Raw genomic sequence first — 21,517 nt, 5'->3', positions numbered from 1 at the left:
GCAAGCAAGAAATGCATGATGGGTGGTTTGCTTTTGTCAATTCCTGTGGGTAGTTAGATGACTCAATGTCTGGTTACTTCATTGCATGGTTGGAATCATGCTTGGGAAAGAAAACTAGATGAGGTCCACACATATTTTGTCATTAAACAGCAAGCATAGGAAGGTTTCTAAGGCAACTGTAGGTAATTTCAACATGAGGGGCCAAATGGGGACAGTTTCATTTAACAGGCTGAGATTGGACTGTACAGGTTGCCATAGTTGATGCTATGACAAGTAGCCATAACAGCTACTTTTTCCTACACTGGAGATGTGGGAAACTGACAAGAGACAAAGAGCCTTTTTGGCTTTCCTTTCAGTGTGACTTCAGGGGAGATGTAGTTGACAAGGAAAGGCTGACTGGTAAGACTGAGGAAGGGAGCAATCTGAGCCAGTAATCATTAGCTCTTATTGGAACCCAGAACACAGAAACATCGGCTCAGTCAGAGTTCTGTGTCATGGTTCAGAGACAGAGGTCATTTGGCTTGAATCTATATTTAGCCTTGGGGATGGCAACCATAACCTCTAAACTGAAGTTTTCCTTCTGCACAGGTGGCAGAATAATTCATATTTGTTCCAGACTCAGGAACCCAGAAAGCCCTCTCAGTGCCACTTGTTCTCAGCAGGCACACATGCAATCTAGAAGGTGGAATTATCATCATGGTGCCCATTTTCCAGATGAGACAACTGAGGTTAAGGGACTTGATCAAGGTCACACAGCTAAGCATGTGAAAAGCCAAACACAAACCCAGGGTAACAGTCCTCAAATTGTGTGTTTTTGCTCCACACCCACTGGGAGTTGTGGGTGGTGATCTGGCACCATTGCTTAGGCAGAAGAATGCAATATTCAGGCTTAAATTGAAGAAAGTAAGGAAAACCACTAGAACATTCAGCTATGACCTGAATCAAATCCCTTATGATTATATAGTGGAGATGAAAAATAGATTCAAGGGATTAGGTCTGGTAGCCTGAAGAACTATGGATGGAGGTTTGTAACATTGTACAGGAGGTGGTCACCAAAACCATCCCCAAGAAAAACAAATGCAAGAAGGCAAAGCAGTTGCCTGATGAGGCCTTAAAAACAGCTGAGAAAATAAGAGAAGTGAACAGCAAAGGAGAAAGGGAAAGATATACCCAATGAAATGCAGACTTCCAGTGAATAGCAAGGAGAGATAAGAAAAGTCTTTGTAAGTGAACAGTGCAAGAATTACTGGAAAACAACAGAATTGTAAAGAGTATAGATCTCTTCAAGAAAATTGGAGATACCAGAGGAACACATCATGCAAACTTGGGCACAATAAAGGACAGAAAACTCAATGACCTAACAGAAGCAGATAGATTAAGAAGAGGTGGCAAGAATGCATGGAAGAACTATGCAAAAAAGGTCATAATGACCAGGATAGGGAATATGCTGGGGTCACTCACATCAAGCCAGATATACTACAGCATGAAGTCAAGTGGGCCTTAAGAAGCATCATTACAAGCAAAGCTAGGGAAGGTGATGGAATTCCAGCTGAGCTGTTTAAAAATCCTATAGAATGAGGCTGTAAAAGTGCTGCATTCAATATGTCAGCAAATTTGGAAAACTTAGTGATGGCCACAGTGCTGGAAAAGATCAGTTTTCATTCCAATCCAAAAGAAAGGCAATTTCAAAGAATGTTCAACCTATCATGCAATTGCGCTCATCTCACTTGCTAGCAAGGTAATGCTCAAAATCCTTCAAGCTAAGCTTCAACAGTACATGAACTGAGAACTTCCAGATGTACAAACTGGTTTGAGGAACCAGAGATCAAATTGCCAACATCCATTGGATCATAGAGAAAGCAAGGGAATCCCAGAAAAACATTTTCATCTGCTTCACTGACTATGCTAAAGCCTTTCATTGTGTGGACCACAACAAACTGTGGAAAATTCTTAAGGAAATGGGAGTACTAAATCACCTTACCTTTCTCCTAAAATGTCTGTATGTAGGTCAAAAAGCAGCAGTTAGAATCAGACACAGAACAACGGAAAGATTTAAAGTTGGGAAAGGAACATGACAAGGTATAGATTGTCACTCTGGTTATTTAACTTATATGTAGGATGCATCATTCGATATGCTAGTCTGGATAATTCCCAAACTGGAATCAAGATTGCTGGGAGGAATATCAACATCCACAGATATGAAGATGACACCACCCTAATAGCAGAAAGCAAAGAACTAAAGAGCCTCTCGATGAGGAGAGGAGATGAAAAAACTGGCTTAAAACTCAACATTCAAAAAACTATTCAGGGGAGGAGCCAAGATGGCGGAGGAATAGGACGGCGAGACCACTTTCTCCCCTAAAAATTCACTGAAAGAACAATTCAACGCAGAGCAAATTTCGAAAACAACTTCTGATCGCTAGCCGAGGACATCAGACTCCCAGAAAAGCAGCCCATTGTCTTCGAAAGGAGGTAGGACAAAATATAAAAGATAAAAAGAGAGACAAAAGAGCTAGGGATGGAGACCCATACCAGGAAGGGAGTCTTAATAGAGGAAGTTTCCAAACACCAGGAAATCCTCGCACTGGCGGGTCTGGGGGAAGTTTTTGAATCTTGGAGAGCAACCCAACTGGGAGGAAAATAAATAAATAAATAAATAAACCCCACAGATTACGAGCCTAAAAGCAACTCCCAGCAGAAAAGTACCCCAGACGCCCGCATCCGCCACCAGCAAGTGGGGGCGGAACGGAGAGGAGCGGGCGACATTGTTTAGGGTAAGGACCGGGCCTGAGTGCCCTGAGGGCAATCGGAGGGAGCTTTTGTGAGATACCAACTTAAAACTGTGGGACAGCAAAAGAGAGAGAGAAAATTAACCAGCCGGAACACACTGCCGGCCGTTTGCAGAACAAAGGGTCTGATCAAGTGCAGAGGAGCTAGCCAGCTGTGGACCGGCCCAGTCCTGCCGGAGGCAGGAGGCAGGGGGGAGGGGAAAGGGGCAAACTCAGCCCCAAAGATGGCATCCCCTGCCACACTGCAAACAGGCCTCCAGTTTCTAACCAAAGACTTCCTGAGATTCTGTATGGTTGACATCCGCCGGGAGGGTCGCCGCTAAACTCAAGGCACACGCACCCAACCGGCGCGAGCAGAAACTGAGGCTGGAGCTAAGCGGAGAAGGCGCACTGCACCTGAGGAGTGTGCATCCGTCAAGCTCCTGGCTGCCTGAGCTGCTCAGGCCGGGGAAGGCACAAAACTCAGGCGCAACCGAGTCTGCGCTTTTGTGGAACACCAAAAAACTGGAACCGCACACAGTGCAGGGCATGCTCCATATAGAGCAGCCGGGAGCCTGAGCAGTGTAGACAGGGAAAACAGCATCCCCCCCACCCCCCAGCACAATGGAACTAGCGAACCTAAACAAGAGACCACCTCCACCCACCTGCATCAGGGCAGAAATTGAACACTGAAGAGACCAGCAAACAGAAGCCAAATAAACAAAGGGAACTGCTTCAGAAGGGACCAGTGCAACAGATTTAAATCCCTGTAGATAACACTGACTACGCGGGAAGGGGCCTATAGATATCGAGAAGTGTAAGCTGGAATGAGGAGCTATCTGAAACTGAACCGAACCCACACTGACCGCAACAGCTCCAGAGAAATTCCTAGATATATTTTTACTTTTTTAATTAAAAAAATTCTTGTCTTTTCTTTTTTAGTTTTCCACTTTTATTTTCTTTTAAAATTCCCTATTACTCCCCCATTACTCCTTAACTTTCATTTTCATATATTTTTACGATTTTTTTAATTAGGAAAAAAATTTTTTTATCTTGTTTTCTTCTTTTTTTTTTCCTTTCTCTCTTATTTTCTTTTAAAGTCCTCTATTACTCCTCCACAACTTCTTAAGTTTCATTTTCATTTCACTATAACCTTGCAAAAAAAAAAAAAGAGAGAAGCCCTATTTTCAAACCGAACTTCATATATATTACTAAAATTTTTGTGTTTTTGTTTTTAACATTGTATTTTTAAGAGTCTAACCTCTACATTTTTAATCTTTGTTTTTCAGTATGTGATATAAGTTTTGGACATTTAAGCATCCAATATTCAGTTCCCATTTTTAATCAGGAGGATGTTGATTACTCTCTCCCACTTTTGACTCTCCGTTTTCTACCTCAGAACACCTCTGTTTCCTCCTTTCCTCTTCTCTTCCAAATCCAATTCTGTGAATCTTTGTGGGTGTCTGGGCTACGGAGAACACTTTGGGAACAGATAACTGTGTAGATCTGTCTCTCTCCTCTTGAGTCCCCCTTTTTCTCCTCCTGCTCATCTCTATCTCCCTCCTTCCTCTCCTCTTTTTCATGTAACTATGTGAACGTCTCTGGGTGTCCCTCAAGCTGGAGAATCTTTTCACCATTAACCTAGAAGTTTTATTAACAGTGCTGTATAGTTGGAGAAGTCTTGAGACTACTGGAAGAATAAAACTGAAATCCAGAGGCAGGAGACTTAAGCCCAAATCCTGAGAACACCAGAAAACTCCTGACTACAAGGAAGATTAAGTAATAAGAGACCATCCAAAAGCCTCCATACCTACACTGAAACCAACCACCACCCAAGAGCCAAAAAGTTCCAGAGCAAGACATACCACACAAATTCTCCAGCAACACAGGAATATAGCCCTGAGTGTCAACTTACAGGCTGCCATAGTCACACCTAACACATAGACCCATCTCAAAACTCATTACTGGGCACTCCATTGCACTCCAGAGAGAAGAAATCCAGTTCCATGCACCAGAACACTGACGCAAGCTTCCCTAACCAGGAAACCTTGACAAGACAATTGTCCAACCCCACCCACTGGGTGAAACCTCCACAATAAAAAGAAACCACAGACCTCCAGAATACAGAAAACCCACTCCAGACACAGCAATCTAAACAAGATGAAAAGGCAGAGGAATACCCAATAGGAAAAGGAACATGAAAAATGCCCACCAAGTCAAATAAAAGAGGAGGAGATAGGGAATCTACCTGAAAAAGAATTTAGAATAATGATAATAAAATGATCCAAAATCTTGAATACAAAATGGAGTTACAGATAAATAGCCTGGAGACAAATGTTGAGAAGATGAAGAAATGTTTAATAAAGACCTAGAAGAAATAAAAAAGTCAATTAAAAATGAATAATGCAATAAATGAGATCAAAAACACTCTGGAGGGAACCAAGAGTAGAATAACAGAGAAAGAAGATAGGATAAGTGAGGTAGAAGATAAAATGATGGAAATAAATGCAGCAGAGAGGAAAAAAGAAAAAAGAATCAAGAGAAATGAGGACAACCTCAGGGACCTCTGGGACAATGTGAAACACCCCAACATTCGAATCATAGGAGTCCCAGAAGAAGAAGACAAAAAGAAAGGCCATGAGAAAATACTCAAGGAGATAAGAGCTGAAAACTTCCCTAAAATGGGGAAGGAAATAGCCACCCAAGTCCAAGGAGCCCAGAGAGTCCCAAACAGGATAAACCCAAGGCGAAACACCCCAAGACACATATTAATCAAATTAACAAAGATCAAACACAAAGAACAAATATTAAAAGCAGCAAGGGAGAAACAACAAATGACACACAAGGGGATTCCCACAAGGATAACAGCTGATCTATCAATAGAAACCCTCCAGACCAGAAGGGAATGGCAGGACATACTTAAAGGAATGAAAGAGAATAACCTACAACCTAGATTACTGTACCCAGCAAGGATGTCATTCAGATATGAAAGAGAATTCAAAGCTTTACAGCAAAGCAAAAGCTGAGAATTCAGCACCACCAAACCAGCTCTTCAACAAATGCTAAAGGATCTTCTCTAGACAGGAAACACAGAAAGGTTGTACAAACGTGAACCCAAAACAACAAAGCAAATGGCAACGGGACCATACCTATCAGTAATTACCTTAAATGTAAATGGGTTGAATGCCCCAACTAAAAGTCAAAGACTGGCTGAATGGATACTAAAACAAGACCCCTATATATGCTGTCTAAAAGAGACCCATCTCTTTTAGAAACACATACAGACTAAAAGTGAAGGGCTGGAAAAAAAGATATTTCACGCAAACGGAGACCAAAAGAAAGCAGGAGTTTCAATACTCATATCACGTAAAATAGACTTTCAAATAAAGGCTGTGAAAAAAGACAAAGAAGGACACTACATAATGATCAAAGGATCAATCCAAGAAGAAGATACAACAATAATAAATATATATGCACCCAACATAGGAGCACTGCGATATGTAAGGCAAATGCTAACAGGTATGAAAAAGGAAATTAATAGCAACACAATAGTAGTGCGAGACTTTAATACCACACTCAAAACTATGGATAGATCAACTAAACAGAAAATGAACAAGGAAACACAGACTTAAATGACACAATGGACCAGCTAGACCTAATTGATATCTATAGGACATTTCACCCCAAAACAATCAACTTCACCTTTTCCTCAAGTGCACATGGAACCCTCTCCAGAATAGATCACATCCTTGTCCATAAACTAGTCTTGGTAAATTCAAAAAGATTGAAATCATTCCAGTCATCTTTTCTGACCACAGTGCAGTAAGATTAGGTCTCAATTACAGGAAAAAAAATTATTAAAAATTCAAACATATGGAGGCTAAACAACACGCTTCTGAATAACCAACAAATCATAGAAGAAATCAGAAAAGAAATCAAAATATGCATAGAAATGAATGAAAATGAAAACACAAAAACACAAAACCTATGGGATGCTGTAAAATCAGTGCTAAGGGGAAGGTTCATAGCATTACAGGCTTACATCAAGAAACAAGAAAAAAGCCAAATACATAACCTAACTTTACACCTAAAGCAATTAGAGAAGGAAGAAATGAAGAACCCCAGGGTTAGTAGAAGGAAAGAAATCTTAAAAATTAGGGCAGAAATGAATGCAAAAGAAACTAAAGAGACCATAGCAAAAATAAACAAAGCTAAAAGCTGATTTTTTGAAAAGATAAACAAAATTGACAAACCATTAGCAAGACTCATTAAGAAATAAAGGGAGAAGAACAAAATCAACAAAATTAGAAATGAAAATGGAAAGATCACAACAGACAACACTGAAATACAAAGTATCATAAGAGACTACTACCAGCAGCTCTATGCCAATAAAATGGACAATTTGGAAGAAATGGACAAATTCTTAGAAAAGTATAACTTTCCAAAACTGAACCAGGAAGAAATAGAAGACCTTAACAGACCCATCACAAGCAAGGAAATCGAACCTGTAATCAGAAATCGTCCAGCAAACCAAACCCAGGACCAGATGGTTTCACAGCTGAATTCTACCAAAAATTAAGAGAAGAGCTAACACCTATCTTACTCAAACTCTTCCAGAAAATTGCAGAAGAAGGTAAACTTCCAAACTCATTCTATGAGGCCACCATCACCCTAATTCCAAAACCAGACAAAGATGCCACAAAAAAAGAAAACTACAGGCCAATATCACTGATGAACATAGATGCAAAAATCCTTAAGAAATTCTAGCAAACAGAATCCAACAACATATTAAAAAAATCATATACCATGACCAAGTGGGCTTTGTCCCAGGAATGCAAGGATTCTTTAATATCTGCAAATCAATCAATGTAATACACGACATTAACACATTGAAAGATAAAATCCATATGATTATCTCAATACATGTAGAGAAAGCCTTTGACAAAATTCAACATCCATTTATGATTAAAACTCTCCAGAAAGCAGGAATAGAAGGAACATACCTCAACATAATAAAAGCTATATATGACAAACCCACAGCAAGCATCACCCTCAATGGTGAAAAATTGAAAGCATTTCCCCTAAAATCAGGAACAAGACAAGGGTGCCCACACTTACCACTACTATTCAACATAGTTTGGAAGTTTGGGCCACAGCAATCAGAGGAGAAAAAGAAGTAAAAGGAATCCAGATAGGAAAAGAAGAAGTGAAACTCTCACTGTTTGCAGATGACATGATCCTCTACATAGAAAACCCTAAAGACTCTACAAGAAAATTACTAGAGCTAATCAACGAATATAGTAAAGTTGCAGGATATAAAATTAACACACAGAAATCCCTTGCATTCCTATACACTAACAATGAGAAAACAGAAAGAGAAATTAAGGAAACAATACCATTCACCATTGCAACAAAAAGAATAAAATACTTAGTATATCTACCTAAAGAAGCAAAAGACCTATAGATAGAAAACTATAAAACACTGATGAAAGAAATCAAAGAGGAGACAAACAGATGGAGAAACATACCATGTTCAAGGATTGGAAGAATCAATATTGTCAAAATGGCTATTCTACCCAAAGCAATCTATAGATTCAATGCAATCCTTACTAAGCTACCAACGGTATTTTTCACAGAGCTAGAACAAATAACTTCTCAATTTGTATGGAAATACAAAAAAACCTCGAATAGCCAAGGTAATCTTGAGAAAGAAGAATGGAACTGGAAGAATCAACCTGCCTGACTTCAGGCTCTACTACAAAGCCACAGTCATCAAGACAGTATGGTACTGGCACAAAGACAGAAATATAGATCAATGGAACAGAATAAGAAGCCCATAGATAAATCCACCAACCTATGGACACCTTATCTTCGACAAAGGAGGCAAGGATATACAATGGAAAAAAGACAACCTCTTTAACAAGTGGTGCTGGGAGAACTGGTCAACCACTTGTAAAAGAATGAAACTAGAACACTTTCTAACACCATACACAAAAATAAACTCAAAATGGATTAAAGATCTAAATATAAGACCAGAAACTATAAAACTCCTAGAGGAGAACATAGGCAAAACACTCTCTGACATAAATCACAGCAGGATCCTCTATGACCCACATCCCAGAATACTGGAAATAAAAGCAAAAATAAACAAATGGGACCTAATGAAACTTAAAAGCTTTTGCACAACAAAGGAAACTATAAACAAGGTGAAAAGACAGCCTTCAGATTGGGAGAAAATAATAGCAAACGAAGCAACAGACAAAGGAGTAATCTCAAAAATATACAAGAAACTCCTTCAGCTCAATTCCAGAAAAGTAAATGACCCAATCAAAAAATGGGCCAAAGCACTAAACAGACATTTCTCCAAAGAAGACATGCAGATGGCTAGCAAACACATGAAAAGATGCTCAACATCACTCATCATCAGAGAAATGCAAATCAAAACCACAATGAGGTACCATTACATGCCAGTCAGGATGGCTGCTATCCAAAAGTCTACAAGCAATAAATGCTGGAGAGGGTGTGGAGAAAAGGGAAGCCTCTTACAGTGTTGGTGGGAATGCAAACTAGTACAGCTGCTATGGAGAACAGTGTGGAGATTTCTTAAAAAACTGGGACTAGAACTGCCGTATGACCCAGCAATCCCACTACTGGGCATACACATTGAGGAAAGCAGTTCTGAAAGAAACATGTGTACTCCAATGTTCATCGCAGCACTGTTTATAATAGTCAGGACTTGGAAGCAACCAGATGCCCATCAGCAGATGAATGGATAAGGAAGCTGTTTTAAATATACACCATTCAATATTACTCAGCCATTGAAAAGAATTCATTTCAATCAGTTCTAGTGAGATGGATGAAACTGGCACCCATTATACTCAGTGAAGTAAGTCAGAAAGATAAAGAACATTACAGCATACTAACACATATGTATGGAATTTAGAAAGATGGTAATTATAACCCTATATGCAAAACAGAAAAAGAGACACAGATGTGCAGAACAGACTTTTGGACTCTGTGGGAGAAGGCAAGGGTGGGATGTTTCAAGAGAACAGCATTGAAACATGTGTATTTGCCATAGTGAAACAGATCACCAGCTCAGGTTGGATGTATGAGACAAGTGCTCCGGCCTGGTGCACTGGGAGGACCCAGAGGGATTGGGTAGAGAGAGAGGTGGAAGGGGGGATCGGGATGGGGAATACATGTAAATCCATGGCTGACTCATGTCAATGTATGACAAACCCACTACAATATTGTAAAGTATTTAGCCTCGAACTAATAAAAATAAATGGAAAAAAAAAAAGAAAAAAAAAAAAAGAAAAAGATGTTAATGATAACCCTAAATGCAAAGGAGAAAAAGAGACACAGATGTACAGAACAAACTTTTGGACTCTGTGGGAGAAGGCATGGGTGGGATATTCTGAGAGAATAGCATTGAAACAAGTATAGTATCAACAGTGACGTAGATCACCAGCTCAGTGTAGGTGCAGGAGACACGTGCTCAGGGCTGGTGCACTGGGATGATCCAGAGGGATCGGATGGAGAGGGAGTCAGGAGGGGGGATCGGGATGGGGAACACAAGTAAATCCATGGCTGATTCACGTTAATATATGGGAAAAACCACTAAAATATTTTAAAGTAATTAGCCTCCAATGAATAAAAATAAATAAAGAAAAAGTGTCTTCTCCAAGGCCATAGTTCAAAGGGCATACATGTATGTCATTTGTTAGTGACGTCATATTCCCCCTGTTGGGATTTAACCACCAAAACTGAATTTAAACAATATGCAAAAATGAGGATTAATACACAGTGCCCCACCTACATATACCTGGCAACAGAAGAGGCTACTGTTGTATTCAAGGGACAGGCCTGGATAAATCTCATGCAGGAATAGGCCCTGGGAGTCCTGTATGAGTCATTAAACACGACTGTCTTTACTTTGGTTGCCACAGCTGTTTGGTCTTCTTTGACTGGGATGACCTTTCAAAATTATTTTTTTGTATGTTTGCTTTGGCAGACAAAATTTTTCATGACATAGACCCTATGGGGGAAATTATATCAGAAATATATCCATTTATCTTCAGCAGTTAAATTTGTTGGTTTGTATGTCCCTGATGATCTTTCTTTATGAATAGAAAGGAAACAAACATGTTCAGTATGCAATCAGTCTCTTTGTAAATCAACCAACTTGAATTAAATTCCTCTCTGTCCCCACTGCACTCCCAAGTCTAGGCCAGAAATAAAAACCTGCAGAGACTGAAGGCTGATTTCAGCACATCGTTGTGGAGATTTTGTTCCCACTCTTTTTTCGGGAACAAAAATTAGTTGCTAACATTAAAATCAGTAGATTGTACATAAATATCCAAACTTCTGATTCTCTTGAAAACATGGCCAACTGGCCTGCTTTCCAGCATGGTTGAAGTGGAGGAAAGGCTGCTCCCAGGGGTCTGCCCAGGGTCCAGCATGGCCACCTAGTCCTACTATCATTTCTCTTGCCTCCTGGGGCCATGAGTTTGTGAGAACTAGACTGCTGGCTCTCTTAAGATAAAGACTACTTTTGTCTTGATCAACTTTGACTTTGAAGCCTTTAACCCAGAACCCAGCACACAGTTCTTCCTTGTATGTTTGTTGGATGATATAAAATATCTTGTGGATGCATATGACATTTTTTCCAATACTGAAACCCATGCAATTGAAGTACTGCTCTGCCCTAAATCTTTGATGCAGACTGACATCACAGGTGCCCCTGATCTCTGCCATTAGACCCACTACCTAAGGCCAGTTGTATGTCCCTGGGCTGTCCCTGAAGTCTTCACTTTGCCATTTGACAACTTATCCTCCTAGCAATCTCCTCTCCAACGAAGACAGCAATGCATATCTCATGAAGTGGCTAGGAAGATGACATGAAACCATGAATGTCGAGTATGGCCCCTAGTTACCATTTTCATGATGTTCTTAGCAGTTTTTTTTCCTAAAGTAGGCAAGGTTCTCCATCTCCTTAGATGTCCATGCAGATCAGTTAGATTTCCCAGCCAAGCTTCAGGGAAGAGATTATGGTTCAATTTTTTGTATTCTGAGAAGCTTCAAAGTCCACTCACCAAGGACACTGAGGAAGGTAAAGATTTTATCGAAAGCTTTGTGTTTTTATCAGATCTATTAGTGGCATAAAGGGGAAAACTAGGGCATGTCAGAGCATATATAACTAGGGGCTCCCGGTCACCACTACATGCTAAGAACCCGAACTTCCCTGAGTACTTGGAGCCAGGAAAGAAGCATGAAGTGGCTTGTGCTCCTCGGGCTGGTGGCCTTCTCAGAGTGCATAGTCAAGTAAGTATGGGGACTGTAAGCTGCATCATCTTCCTTTCTCGGATTTTTCTTTTCATCTGATTATTCTTCCACCCATCAGGTTTAGATGGGAATGGAATATTTCCCTGACAGTCTTAAAGTTCAACCCTTACTTATTGATAAGTACCTTGCTTTAGGAACTGTGGATCCCAAGGGTCTTGGTGTAGATTTGCATGGTTGCACAACTCTTGGGGTCCAGTCATGACCTATTGAAAATGCAACTCCTTACAACTGTTCAGTGCACAGTCTATGCAGATGTCCTGTGGAATAGCACTTTTCTACATTTTATTCAACATGTCCTCTTTGTTCCCTGTCTACTTCAGTGTGTATATGTCTATGTCTGCATCTCTGTATCACTATCATTAACCTTTTCATCTCTTTGGAAGTTTCTGTGAGTGTATTTCTCTCTGTGTTGTTTTCTTTTAATTTTTCATTTGACTCATCCTTCCTTCTTGAGCCTCTGAATTTCCCTTACTTGTTCCCTATCTCCTGGATTCTTCTTTCAACTCCCTCTTCTCTTTCAACTTGGAGAAAGATACACTGTTTGATATACAGTTTTATATCTGACAAGCAGTGTGACCACAGCCAACTCAGTAACCTCTTGCATTTCAAATTGCTCCCTTGTAAAAGAGCATAAGAGTCCCCCTTCTACCTCCTTCCTTGAGGTTCTATGAGAAGGATACAGTGGGATGGCAACAGCAATGCTAATGGCTGTCATTGTTGAGACTTCCTATTTATCAGGTACCTTATATCCATCACTTCACTTATCCCCAAGATATTCTATTTGGAGGGTTTGTATTGTTATATTCCACCATTTTACTGAGGGGGAGACTGAGACACCACATGGTCATATGGCTTATCCCAGATTGCAGAACAGAACCTGTAATCAAACCTATGTCTTTGTCATGGTATATGCATAAAATTCTGATAATAATGTGCCTCATAAAAATGATTAGAAAATACACAGGGCCATTACAACGACAGTTTTACCTGAACACTGACAGCTAATTGTAGCTTCCTCTTTGTTTTCTTTGTCAAATGCTCGGTAAAGAATACCTCTAACGAGAGTGAAGATCATGAGAAAAACCCACAGTGAAAAAAACATGCTGAACAATTTCCTGAAGGAACATGCTTACAGACTGTACCTGACTTCTTCTCCTGGCTCAAATATAACTAGTCACCCCCTGGGAAACATAGAGGATGTGAGTATTTGGGGAGGATCGGTGCTCCACAGCGCCCCCTGGTGCTCTAGACTAGCACCAGGGCTCATCTGGAGGTGCCAGGTGGGATGTTGGGGTTGGGGTTCCTGCAGGAGGCAGAAACACTGGAAAACAGGGACCCCACCCAGAGGAGAACACACTCTCATCCTCAACTGTTGGTCTTTGTGACTGGGCCTGGCAATTACCAGGTGGCAGGTAAATATCCATTTCTGTGTCAAAGATGTGTCATTAGTTTGAGGGAGATTGTTCCCTCTGAAATAAGTGAGTCAGTCAGTTACAGATGAAGAGGGAACCGTCACTGATCAAATGGTAGAACCAATGCAAAGCAATTGTGAATCCCCAGGCAGAGGAATTCAGTTTCCACAGAAGCAAGAACCACAGCCATAAAAAGTTACTGAACCCGTATTCCGTGTAAGGCCATAAGTATCTAATACAGTGGTTACTGTTTTTAGATTACAGAAAGGGCTTATTTTGTCTTCAAGAATGCTCATGCCAGCCTGAGAGATAGGCATATTAGTAAATAGATGTCAAATGAAAGGGTCACCTGTGTGGTATTGATTGGATGTGGTCTGAGTTTAGAGGGAGTGGCTGACGTTGATCAAGAAGGACCTTCTGGAGAAGGGGGTGCTAAGGCTGGGTTTGAAGAGACTACAGAGCTTCTCAAATGAAGGCACCAGGACTTCCCTGGGTGTCCAGTGGTTCTGAGGTCCAGTGGTCCTGGAGGTCCAGTGGTTATGCCTCTGTGCTTCCAATGCAGGAGGTACCACTTCAAAGCCTGGTCAGAGCCAATATCCTGCATACCATGTAGCACAGGAAAAATATATCAAATGCAGGCACCTCTGTGACCAAAGTCAGTGAGCTGCACGGTGGTTAGAAAGTGATCTCAAGAGATATGTGACATCCAGAGGGAGGCATGAGTGTGGGAATAGAGGGTAGCCAGTTCTGCACTAACCCACTCCCTCCTTTTCCCTGTAGATGGTCTATGTGGGTAACATCACCATTGGAACACCCCCTCAGAAATTCCAGGTTGTCTTTGACACAGGATCATCTGACTTGTGGGTGCCCTCCGTCCTTTGCTCCAACCAATTCTGTTGTGAGTACAGACACCCTGTACCCATACCATCTTTCCCTTGCCCTGCCACCCTGTTTTGCACCCTTGGCACCTGATGACACTTATCTCTTGTGTCTGCAGCTTCACACGTTTTGTTCAGACATCTTGAGTCTTCCACCTTCCGGCCTACCCAAAAGACCTTCAGCATCGAATATGGTTCTGGGAGGATGAAGGGAGTTGTTGCTCGTGACACCGTTCGGGTAACAGTGTAACAAATGCTGAGTCAGGACTGGCTATGGAGTGACCACTGCTTGCAAAACAGATGCAGGACCTTCTGGCAGGACCCTTCCTAGCCTAACTCCCATAGATAATGGCCATCTTACCCACAGGATCCTGTCCCTGGGGAGGCAGTGCCCGTGGTGACACACGAGCACACAGATTAGCTAACCCAGAGAGTGGCTTGAGATGGGGACTTGCAGCTTCTCTGCCCATGAGCAGTTCAAGGTTCATTTTGCTGGGAGCGAGAAGAGGGGAAAAAAGCACCCACTTTTATATTCTCAGACTGTTCCAGGCACTTTCAGGTGATAACTGGTTTAGTCCTGCAACAACCCCACACAGCAGTTACTCTGATTAGCTCATGAGACATATGAGGAAACTGAGGTGCAGACAGCAAGGGCCTTGCTGAGGACACACATGTGGTAAACAGTGGAGCTCAACTGGCTTTTCAGGACTGAAGTTGCTGTGGGGTGTTTGGGGACAGGATAAAACTGATCTGGGGACCCTCGGGGCAGTCAAGGGCTTCAGGTATCCAGACTGGGAAACTGGAGGCCTGAGAAGTTAGGGGGCCTGATAAATGAGTTCTCACTCTAGGGGGCCTTTGAGAGTCCAACAAACTTAAGGCCTGCTTCCCCCAAAGTACTTGAGTAGTTCTCCCTTCTTTCTTTCTCTTTCATGCACACTCAGACAAAGACACACATATCCCCAAAAGTGAATCCCCGGGCAGTAATATCATAGATCCCTGCAAGCAAGATTGTGTTTTCGGCTTCTGTCTTCCTGGACAGATGTAGATCCACAGTACCTTACAGAGATTCCTGTCATTAGGTCACAGTGAGGCCAAAGAGAAGGCTGCCTGCTCTCAGCTCATTTTGTCCACAAGGGGGCACCGATGGGTCCTGGCCTGACTCTTGGTTGCCCCACCTGTACAGAAGCCACGAGGCCAATTTGACTCACTCAGGTGGTGTTTTTCAGAGGGGCAGATGTTTTAAAATTCACAGCCTCTCACAAATGGAACCCAAATTCCCCTCCCAGCTTGGTCTAACCGCATCTGAGGTCCACCGAAGACACAGCCCAGCCTCAATTCTTCTCTGAGGATCTAATGGCAATGCACCCCAGCCCAGTCCTAGCCCCACTTCACGTATCTGTAAGTGGGATCACTCTTCTCTCCCACAGATTGGGGACCTTGTAAGTACTGACCAGCAATTCGGTCTAAGCGTGGAGCAATCCGGGTTTGAGGGAATGCCTTTTGATGGCGTCTTGGGCTTGAACTACCCCAACTTTTCTTTCACTGGAGGCATCCCCATCTTTGACAACCTGAAGAATCAAGGTGCCATTTCTGAGCCTGTTTTTGCCTTCTACCTGAGCAAGTAAGTCTGAGATGGACAATCCGTTTCTCCAAATGAGCTGTAATTTGCTTTCAGTTGTAGGAAATTTATAGAACACTTGATAAAGAAGTATCCTGAGAGATAATCTAACCCAGATAACTATGGCCCCAGGGCCCTACCTGGCTTCACCACTGGCTTTTATAAATAACATTTTATTGGAACATAACCCTGCTCCTGGGCTCAAGATCAGTAACTTGGTCTAGGGGGATGAGTGAGGAGGAAGACTAATGAGAGGCAACAGGAAACAAGTTGAAGGAAAAGGCATTAGGATTTGCTTATGAATTTGATAAGGAAGGAGAAGGATGGTGGGTAGCTTTCCTTCCTCATTAGCATTTCACTGCGAGCCCAGGACCAGCTACCCAATTTGCAAGAGCCAGTGAAAAACAAAAGTGTGGGACACAAAACAAAAGTGTGGGACCCCTTGTTCAAGAAATATTAGGCATTTCAAGACAGGGAGAGCAGAGGTGGGGTCCCTTCTGAGTGTGGGGCCCTTTGGACAGTAGAGGTCACAGGCCTTTGGAGCCAACTCTGGGTGACCTGATCCCACACCCTTAGCACTCCCAGGCCTTGATTTTCCTGAAAAATGACAAAGTGGACAAGGGGAAAGCCAAAATGCTTCAGCACCCTGTCCTCTGAGGGTGTCTGAGCACTCAGGTCACAGGAGGTCCAGGGCATCTTCAGAAGATATAGTGGGTGGAGCCCAGCCAGGTGACTCAGCTTCTAACCTCCTCTGTGCCACTCATTAGCCAGTAACCGACCTCAGTCTGGTTCTCAATCGCTCCTAGCCTCGATTTCTGCATCTGTCCATGAGGACCTTATTAGGGCCTTGATGGGTGGAGAAGCAAAGCTCTCAGACAGTGCTGTTGTTACCATCCTCCAAGGATCCCCCCACTGTCTTCTCTCTACAGAAGCAAGCCGGAGGGCAGTGTGGTGATGTTTGGTGGGGTGGATAAATCCTACTACCAGGGAGCACTCAACTGGGTACCATTGATCCAAGCAGGCAACTGGCGTGTCCACATGGACCGGTAAGCCTCTCCCTCTGAGGGTCAGCCCAAGGGATGCTCCCACTACTGTACATGGACACAGGCAGACACACACAAATGCATTCTCAGACAAATAGTCACAGAGACATAAACACCACCCACAATGACACAGACACATGGAAACACACAAGCAGATGCATATAAACATGCATAGCTAGTCAGAGACACAGAAGCACACACAGAGACACATACAAACACACATACAAACAAACACACAAGCACATAGATACACAAACAGCCCATGGGTTCATAATCCCCAGGCCTCCTGACCAGGGCTCTGACCAGGGTCCTCACAGGGTCCAGAGAGGTCTGTGCAGCTGGGAGAGTGCTGCACCCGCTGCCCTGTGAGGTGGGGAGCACAGTCAGAGGACTCTACAGTGTGGTGAACAGGATCGGGGAAGATTTCACCAGCCTGGACAGAGTTATAAGATAACCAACTGTCCAGGGCTACCTGGGACCAAGGAAGTTCTCAGTACAGATAAGTCTCAGTTTACGAAACAGGGAAAGTCCTCAGCAAATGGGGAAAACTGGTCTCTTTATGGAGAAGCTACCCAGCAGTGGAGAGAGGTTGGCTGCAGTCTTAAGACGTGAAAACAACTAATAAAAAAGACACCCCACATCCCTGGGCACAGAGTGGGGCAGGGGCTATAACTGAGAGAATCAGAAAGGTAGGATCCAGGAGTGACCTGAGGACAAGAGGCAATAACTGATAGGATTCTGTGTGATACGCTCAGACAAAAGCTGACCTGTCCTTTGGAGTTTCCGTGGGCTAGTCATGTATTTCCTTGCCAGGGTCTCAGGGTCAGAACTGGTTTTAGGAGCAGTGATGGGAGACAACCTCTCTCACAGGAGCCCCTCTCTCCCACCACTATGAGAATCTGCTGCCCTGCGAATCTCCATCTTCACCCTGTGGTTGACCCATTATTTGTTCCCCACCAGATACAGCTCTCTGGATGTTTCTCATTATTTTCACAGTCTTCATTCACTCATTGAACAGACAAACATTGGGCATCCACTGTGTGCCAGGCACTTTAGGGAGGCAATGAGAATAAAACTCGCCCTCACATCTAAGAAGGCAGATGCACAGAAATGACACACACACTTAGTGAATTGTGACTTTGGTACATGCTAGACATGAGGAAGGGTCTACAGAGAGTGACCAAGAGAGGAGACTGATAAACACTGGGGGAAAGTCTTCCTTGAAAACAATACAATTAAGCTGGAATCTGGAAGATGAGAAGAAATTTGCTAGTCAAAGGGGAGGGGAGTCTTCTAGGAAGGAAGACCAGCTTGTGTCAAGGTACAAAAGATCCTGGTGTATTCAAGTACTGCATTCAAGGATGTCAAGGGAGGTGCCGTGTCGAGAGCAGATGAAGAGAGTCAGGGCAAGAGACAAAGGGCTGTTTAGGAGACAGTTGGGAAGGGAGCAGCTCTGGAGAGACTCAGAGTGAACTCGATGCCCGCTTTGTTCCACTGTCTCTCAGCATCTCCATGAAAAGACAGGTTATTGCTTGTTCTGGCGGCTGTGAGGCTATTGTGGACACCGGGACATCACTGATCCTTGGCCCAAGAAGACTGATCAATAAGATCCTGAGGTTCATCGGAGCTACGCCACGGGGCTCCAAGGTGAAAGGTCATGCCCCAGGTTCACTCCCTGTCTCCACACACAACAAGGATCTCCAGGGCCAACCTCTCTCCCTCTCTCTCTAATAGCACTATGTTTCATGTTCTGCGGTCAATACCCTGCCCTCTATTGACTTCACCATCAACGGCATCAACTACCCACTGCCAGCTCAAGCCTACACCATCAAGGTGAGGGGACAATACTGAGGGTTGGTTCTCAAACTGGAGCTTGCAGGAACCCTTGGGCTGCTGCTGGGAGGAGGGCGCCATCTGCAGGCCATGTCACACCATTGCAGATGCTCTGAGCCTTGTGGCTGGGCCAGTGCCTCCCACAGAACCAACTACTTGAGAGTAAAGGGCCGTCTGGGACACTGATCATCCTGAAATAAATGTGGAGACCCCACACCATGCTGGCATGGTGGGAGTCACAAGGCGAGGGGAACACTGAGGCCCTCAGTCCTCAGAGAGCTTCAGTTCAATCTGAACCCTTAGGTGCATGAACATGAAAGTCAGCACTAGCAGTCCCTGAAATAGGCCATGTTACAAGGAGAATGGCTGGGGACAATCCCAGTGTGATGTTCCATCATAAATTAACAGTCTCCCTTCCCTTCTCAAAGTTTTCCTGCTTTGGATGATAAATTACATGGTCACCCTAGATCTCGGCTGCTTCTTCCCCTTGCTCTGGCCAGGTGTCCCCTTTGTGAATTGGGGTACCCAACCCCTCTGTGGGGATGTTGGATACTAAGGTGAATAAAGGGTGCACAGTGACTGCTCACCCCAGCACAGGGTGGAGGCTTCATGTCAGCTCCCTGTGGGAGTACATAGCAGGCTGATGGGCTCAAAGAAGGCTTTGAGGAACAGAGGGAATTTCAGGAATTCTAAAACCACAAACTCATGGAGCCATATGGAGGGTTGCTTGGTTCTAGGCAACACTGCACTGGATTCCATGCAAATGGCATCCCAAGGTGCTCTGCACTGGGGCACTGGGGACTTACTAGGGGTGATGAGGGATACGGACTGACTGGTAGGAATGGGGAACCAGAGTTTGTTACCCAATCAAGCCTGGAGTGGCCAAAGAGGGTGAGTGTGGGCCGAAGGTTTCCCAGAGTTCCTGAGTTAAGTCTTCAAGAACGTGTTGTGGGCACTGCTATATTTAAGATGGATAACCAACAACGAGTTACTGTGTAGCACAGGGAACTCCGCTCAGTTATATGACAGCCTGGATGGGAGGGGTATCTTTGGGACCAGGATACATAGGTACATACAATTGAGTCCATTAACATACAATTGAGTCTGTTTAGTGTGCACCTGAAACTCAGAATATTGTTAATTAATCAGCTATACTCCAATAAAAATAGTTTTTTAATAAAGTTTGGATTGTGGGGATGCTGGAGGAGGACCTGCATTCTCTGTAGAGAAAACAAGGAGCAGGAGTCAGAGGAAAGAAACAGGGAGTGAGGAGAACCAGGGGACACTCTTGTTCTTTTCTCAAAATTGTATTGAAGTGTGGCTGATCTTCAGTGTCACCTTAAGTTCTGCTGCACAGCAATGTGACTCAGTTATACACATAAAAATATATATTCTTTTTCTTTTTCATGTGGTTTATCACTGGATATTGAATATAGTTCCTTACTCTCTACAGTAGGACTTTGTTGTTTATCATTCCACTGTTTCCCCAACTCCCAGTCCTCCACTCACCACACCCTTCCTCATGGCAGCCACATGTATGGGCCCTTTTTGGTTTTGGATGAACTCTCACATCCCTGAAGCTCATAAAACCACTTGATACTTACCAAAAGAGGGAAATAAAACCAAGAATGGTGCTCAGTCTGGATACTGGGGGGAGTCGCTGATAAGGGTCAGGCTGACTGGTGTGTGTCTCTGACTCCCCAGGATTCTACCGGCGACTGCTATATCTTCTTTAAACAGATCCGAGCGAGTAGATCTACAGAGACCTGGATCCTGGGTGACGTCTTCCTGAGGCAGTATTTCTCGGTCTTTGATCGAGGAAATGACAGGATTGGCCTGGCACAGGCAGTGTAAACGCTTGGAGTGATTCAGGAATCAGTAAGGCCACTCCTAACACACACTCACTCACACTTAGGGCACTCCTGCCCAGGATGCTGATGAACTGTATTTGGTGGTCTGCACACCCTATTCTCAGTAAAGAATAAAGGGTTTCACTCGTAATGGTGCTGAAACAAATGGGTGCCTCTGTTTGTGTCTGGGAGTGAAGGATCTAGAACCAAGTCTGAATCAAAATTGAGAGGAGCCCAACTCCAACTGGCTTCAAGGAAAAGGGAGACTCATTGAAATGATTCTGGGAATCCAGGACACAGGAATCAGAGCAAATACAGAGATCTCAGTGACTGGACCCAAGAAAGGAGAAGTCATCAGTTCTCTCTTTCCCACCCTCGCTCTTTCCCTTTGCTCTTCTTTGGGGGTCTGAGCCTGACAACTTTCTTCCTTAAGGCTTCTACACCTAGTGAGGGAGTCCAAGCTACCTGCCCTAGGGTTTTATATCCCCAAGGCATCACCTAGTAAGGAAAGAAGCTCGGAGCTATCAGAGTTCAATGGTGTTCTCTGAATGACCCACCTCAGATCACCTGTACAGCCCCAGATCAGCCATCCTGGCAGGGCCATGGGGTCCTATGTTTGGCTTTACATGGTCATTGGCCATGACCCAGCAGCACACATGATTCTCAGTTTCCTCCAGAACTACATGACTGAAGCTGGGGAAAGGCAGCCCCAAGGATAGCGATTGGGGGATGGTCTAGGCCATGGAAGAGTTCGTGATGACCCACCA

General features: G+C 43.5%; 1 protein-coding gene across 1 annotated transcript; it reads left to right on the top strand.

Moving 5' to 3' along the window:
• Nucleotides 1–11,994: 11,994 nt before the first annotated feature.
• Nucleotides 11,995–20,785, top strand: LOC110144412 (pregnancy-associated glycoprotein 1-like). The gene is made up of 9 exons (XM_020904364.2): nucleotides 11,995–12,095; nucleotides 13,165–13,315; nucleotides 14,309–14,426; nucleotides 14,526–14,644; nucleotides 15,834–16,027; nucleotides 16,954–17,070; nucleotides 18,573–18,714; nucleotides 18,802–18,900; nucleotides 20,605–20,785. The coding sequence occupies exons 1-9, from the start codon at nucleotides 11,995–11,997 to the stop codon at nucleotides 20,752–20,754; spliced, it is 1,191 nt and encodes a 396-aa protein (XP_020760023.2). The 3' UTR covers nucleotides 20,755–20,785.
• Nucleotides 20,786–21,517: the final 732 nt, after the last annotated feature.

The sequence above is a fragment of the Odocoileus virginianus genome, chromosome 28 (assembly GCF_023699985.2).
Source record: "Odocoileus virginianus isolate 20LAN1187 ecotype Illinois chromosome 28, Ovbor_1.2, whole genome shotgun sequence".
NCBI classification, from domain to species: domain Eukaryota; kingdom Metazoa; phylum Chordata; class Mammalia; order Artiodactyla; family Cervidae; genus Odocoileus; species Odocoileus virginianus.
The sequence above is the reverse complement of the archived record's forward strand: the minus strand, read 5'-3'. Positions and strand labels throughout refer to the sequence as shown.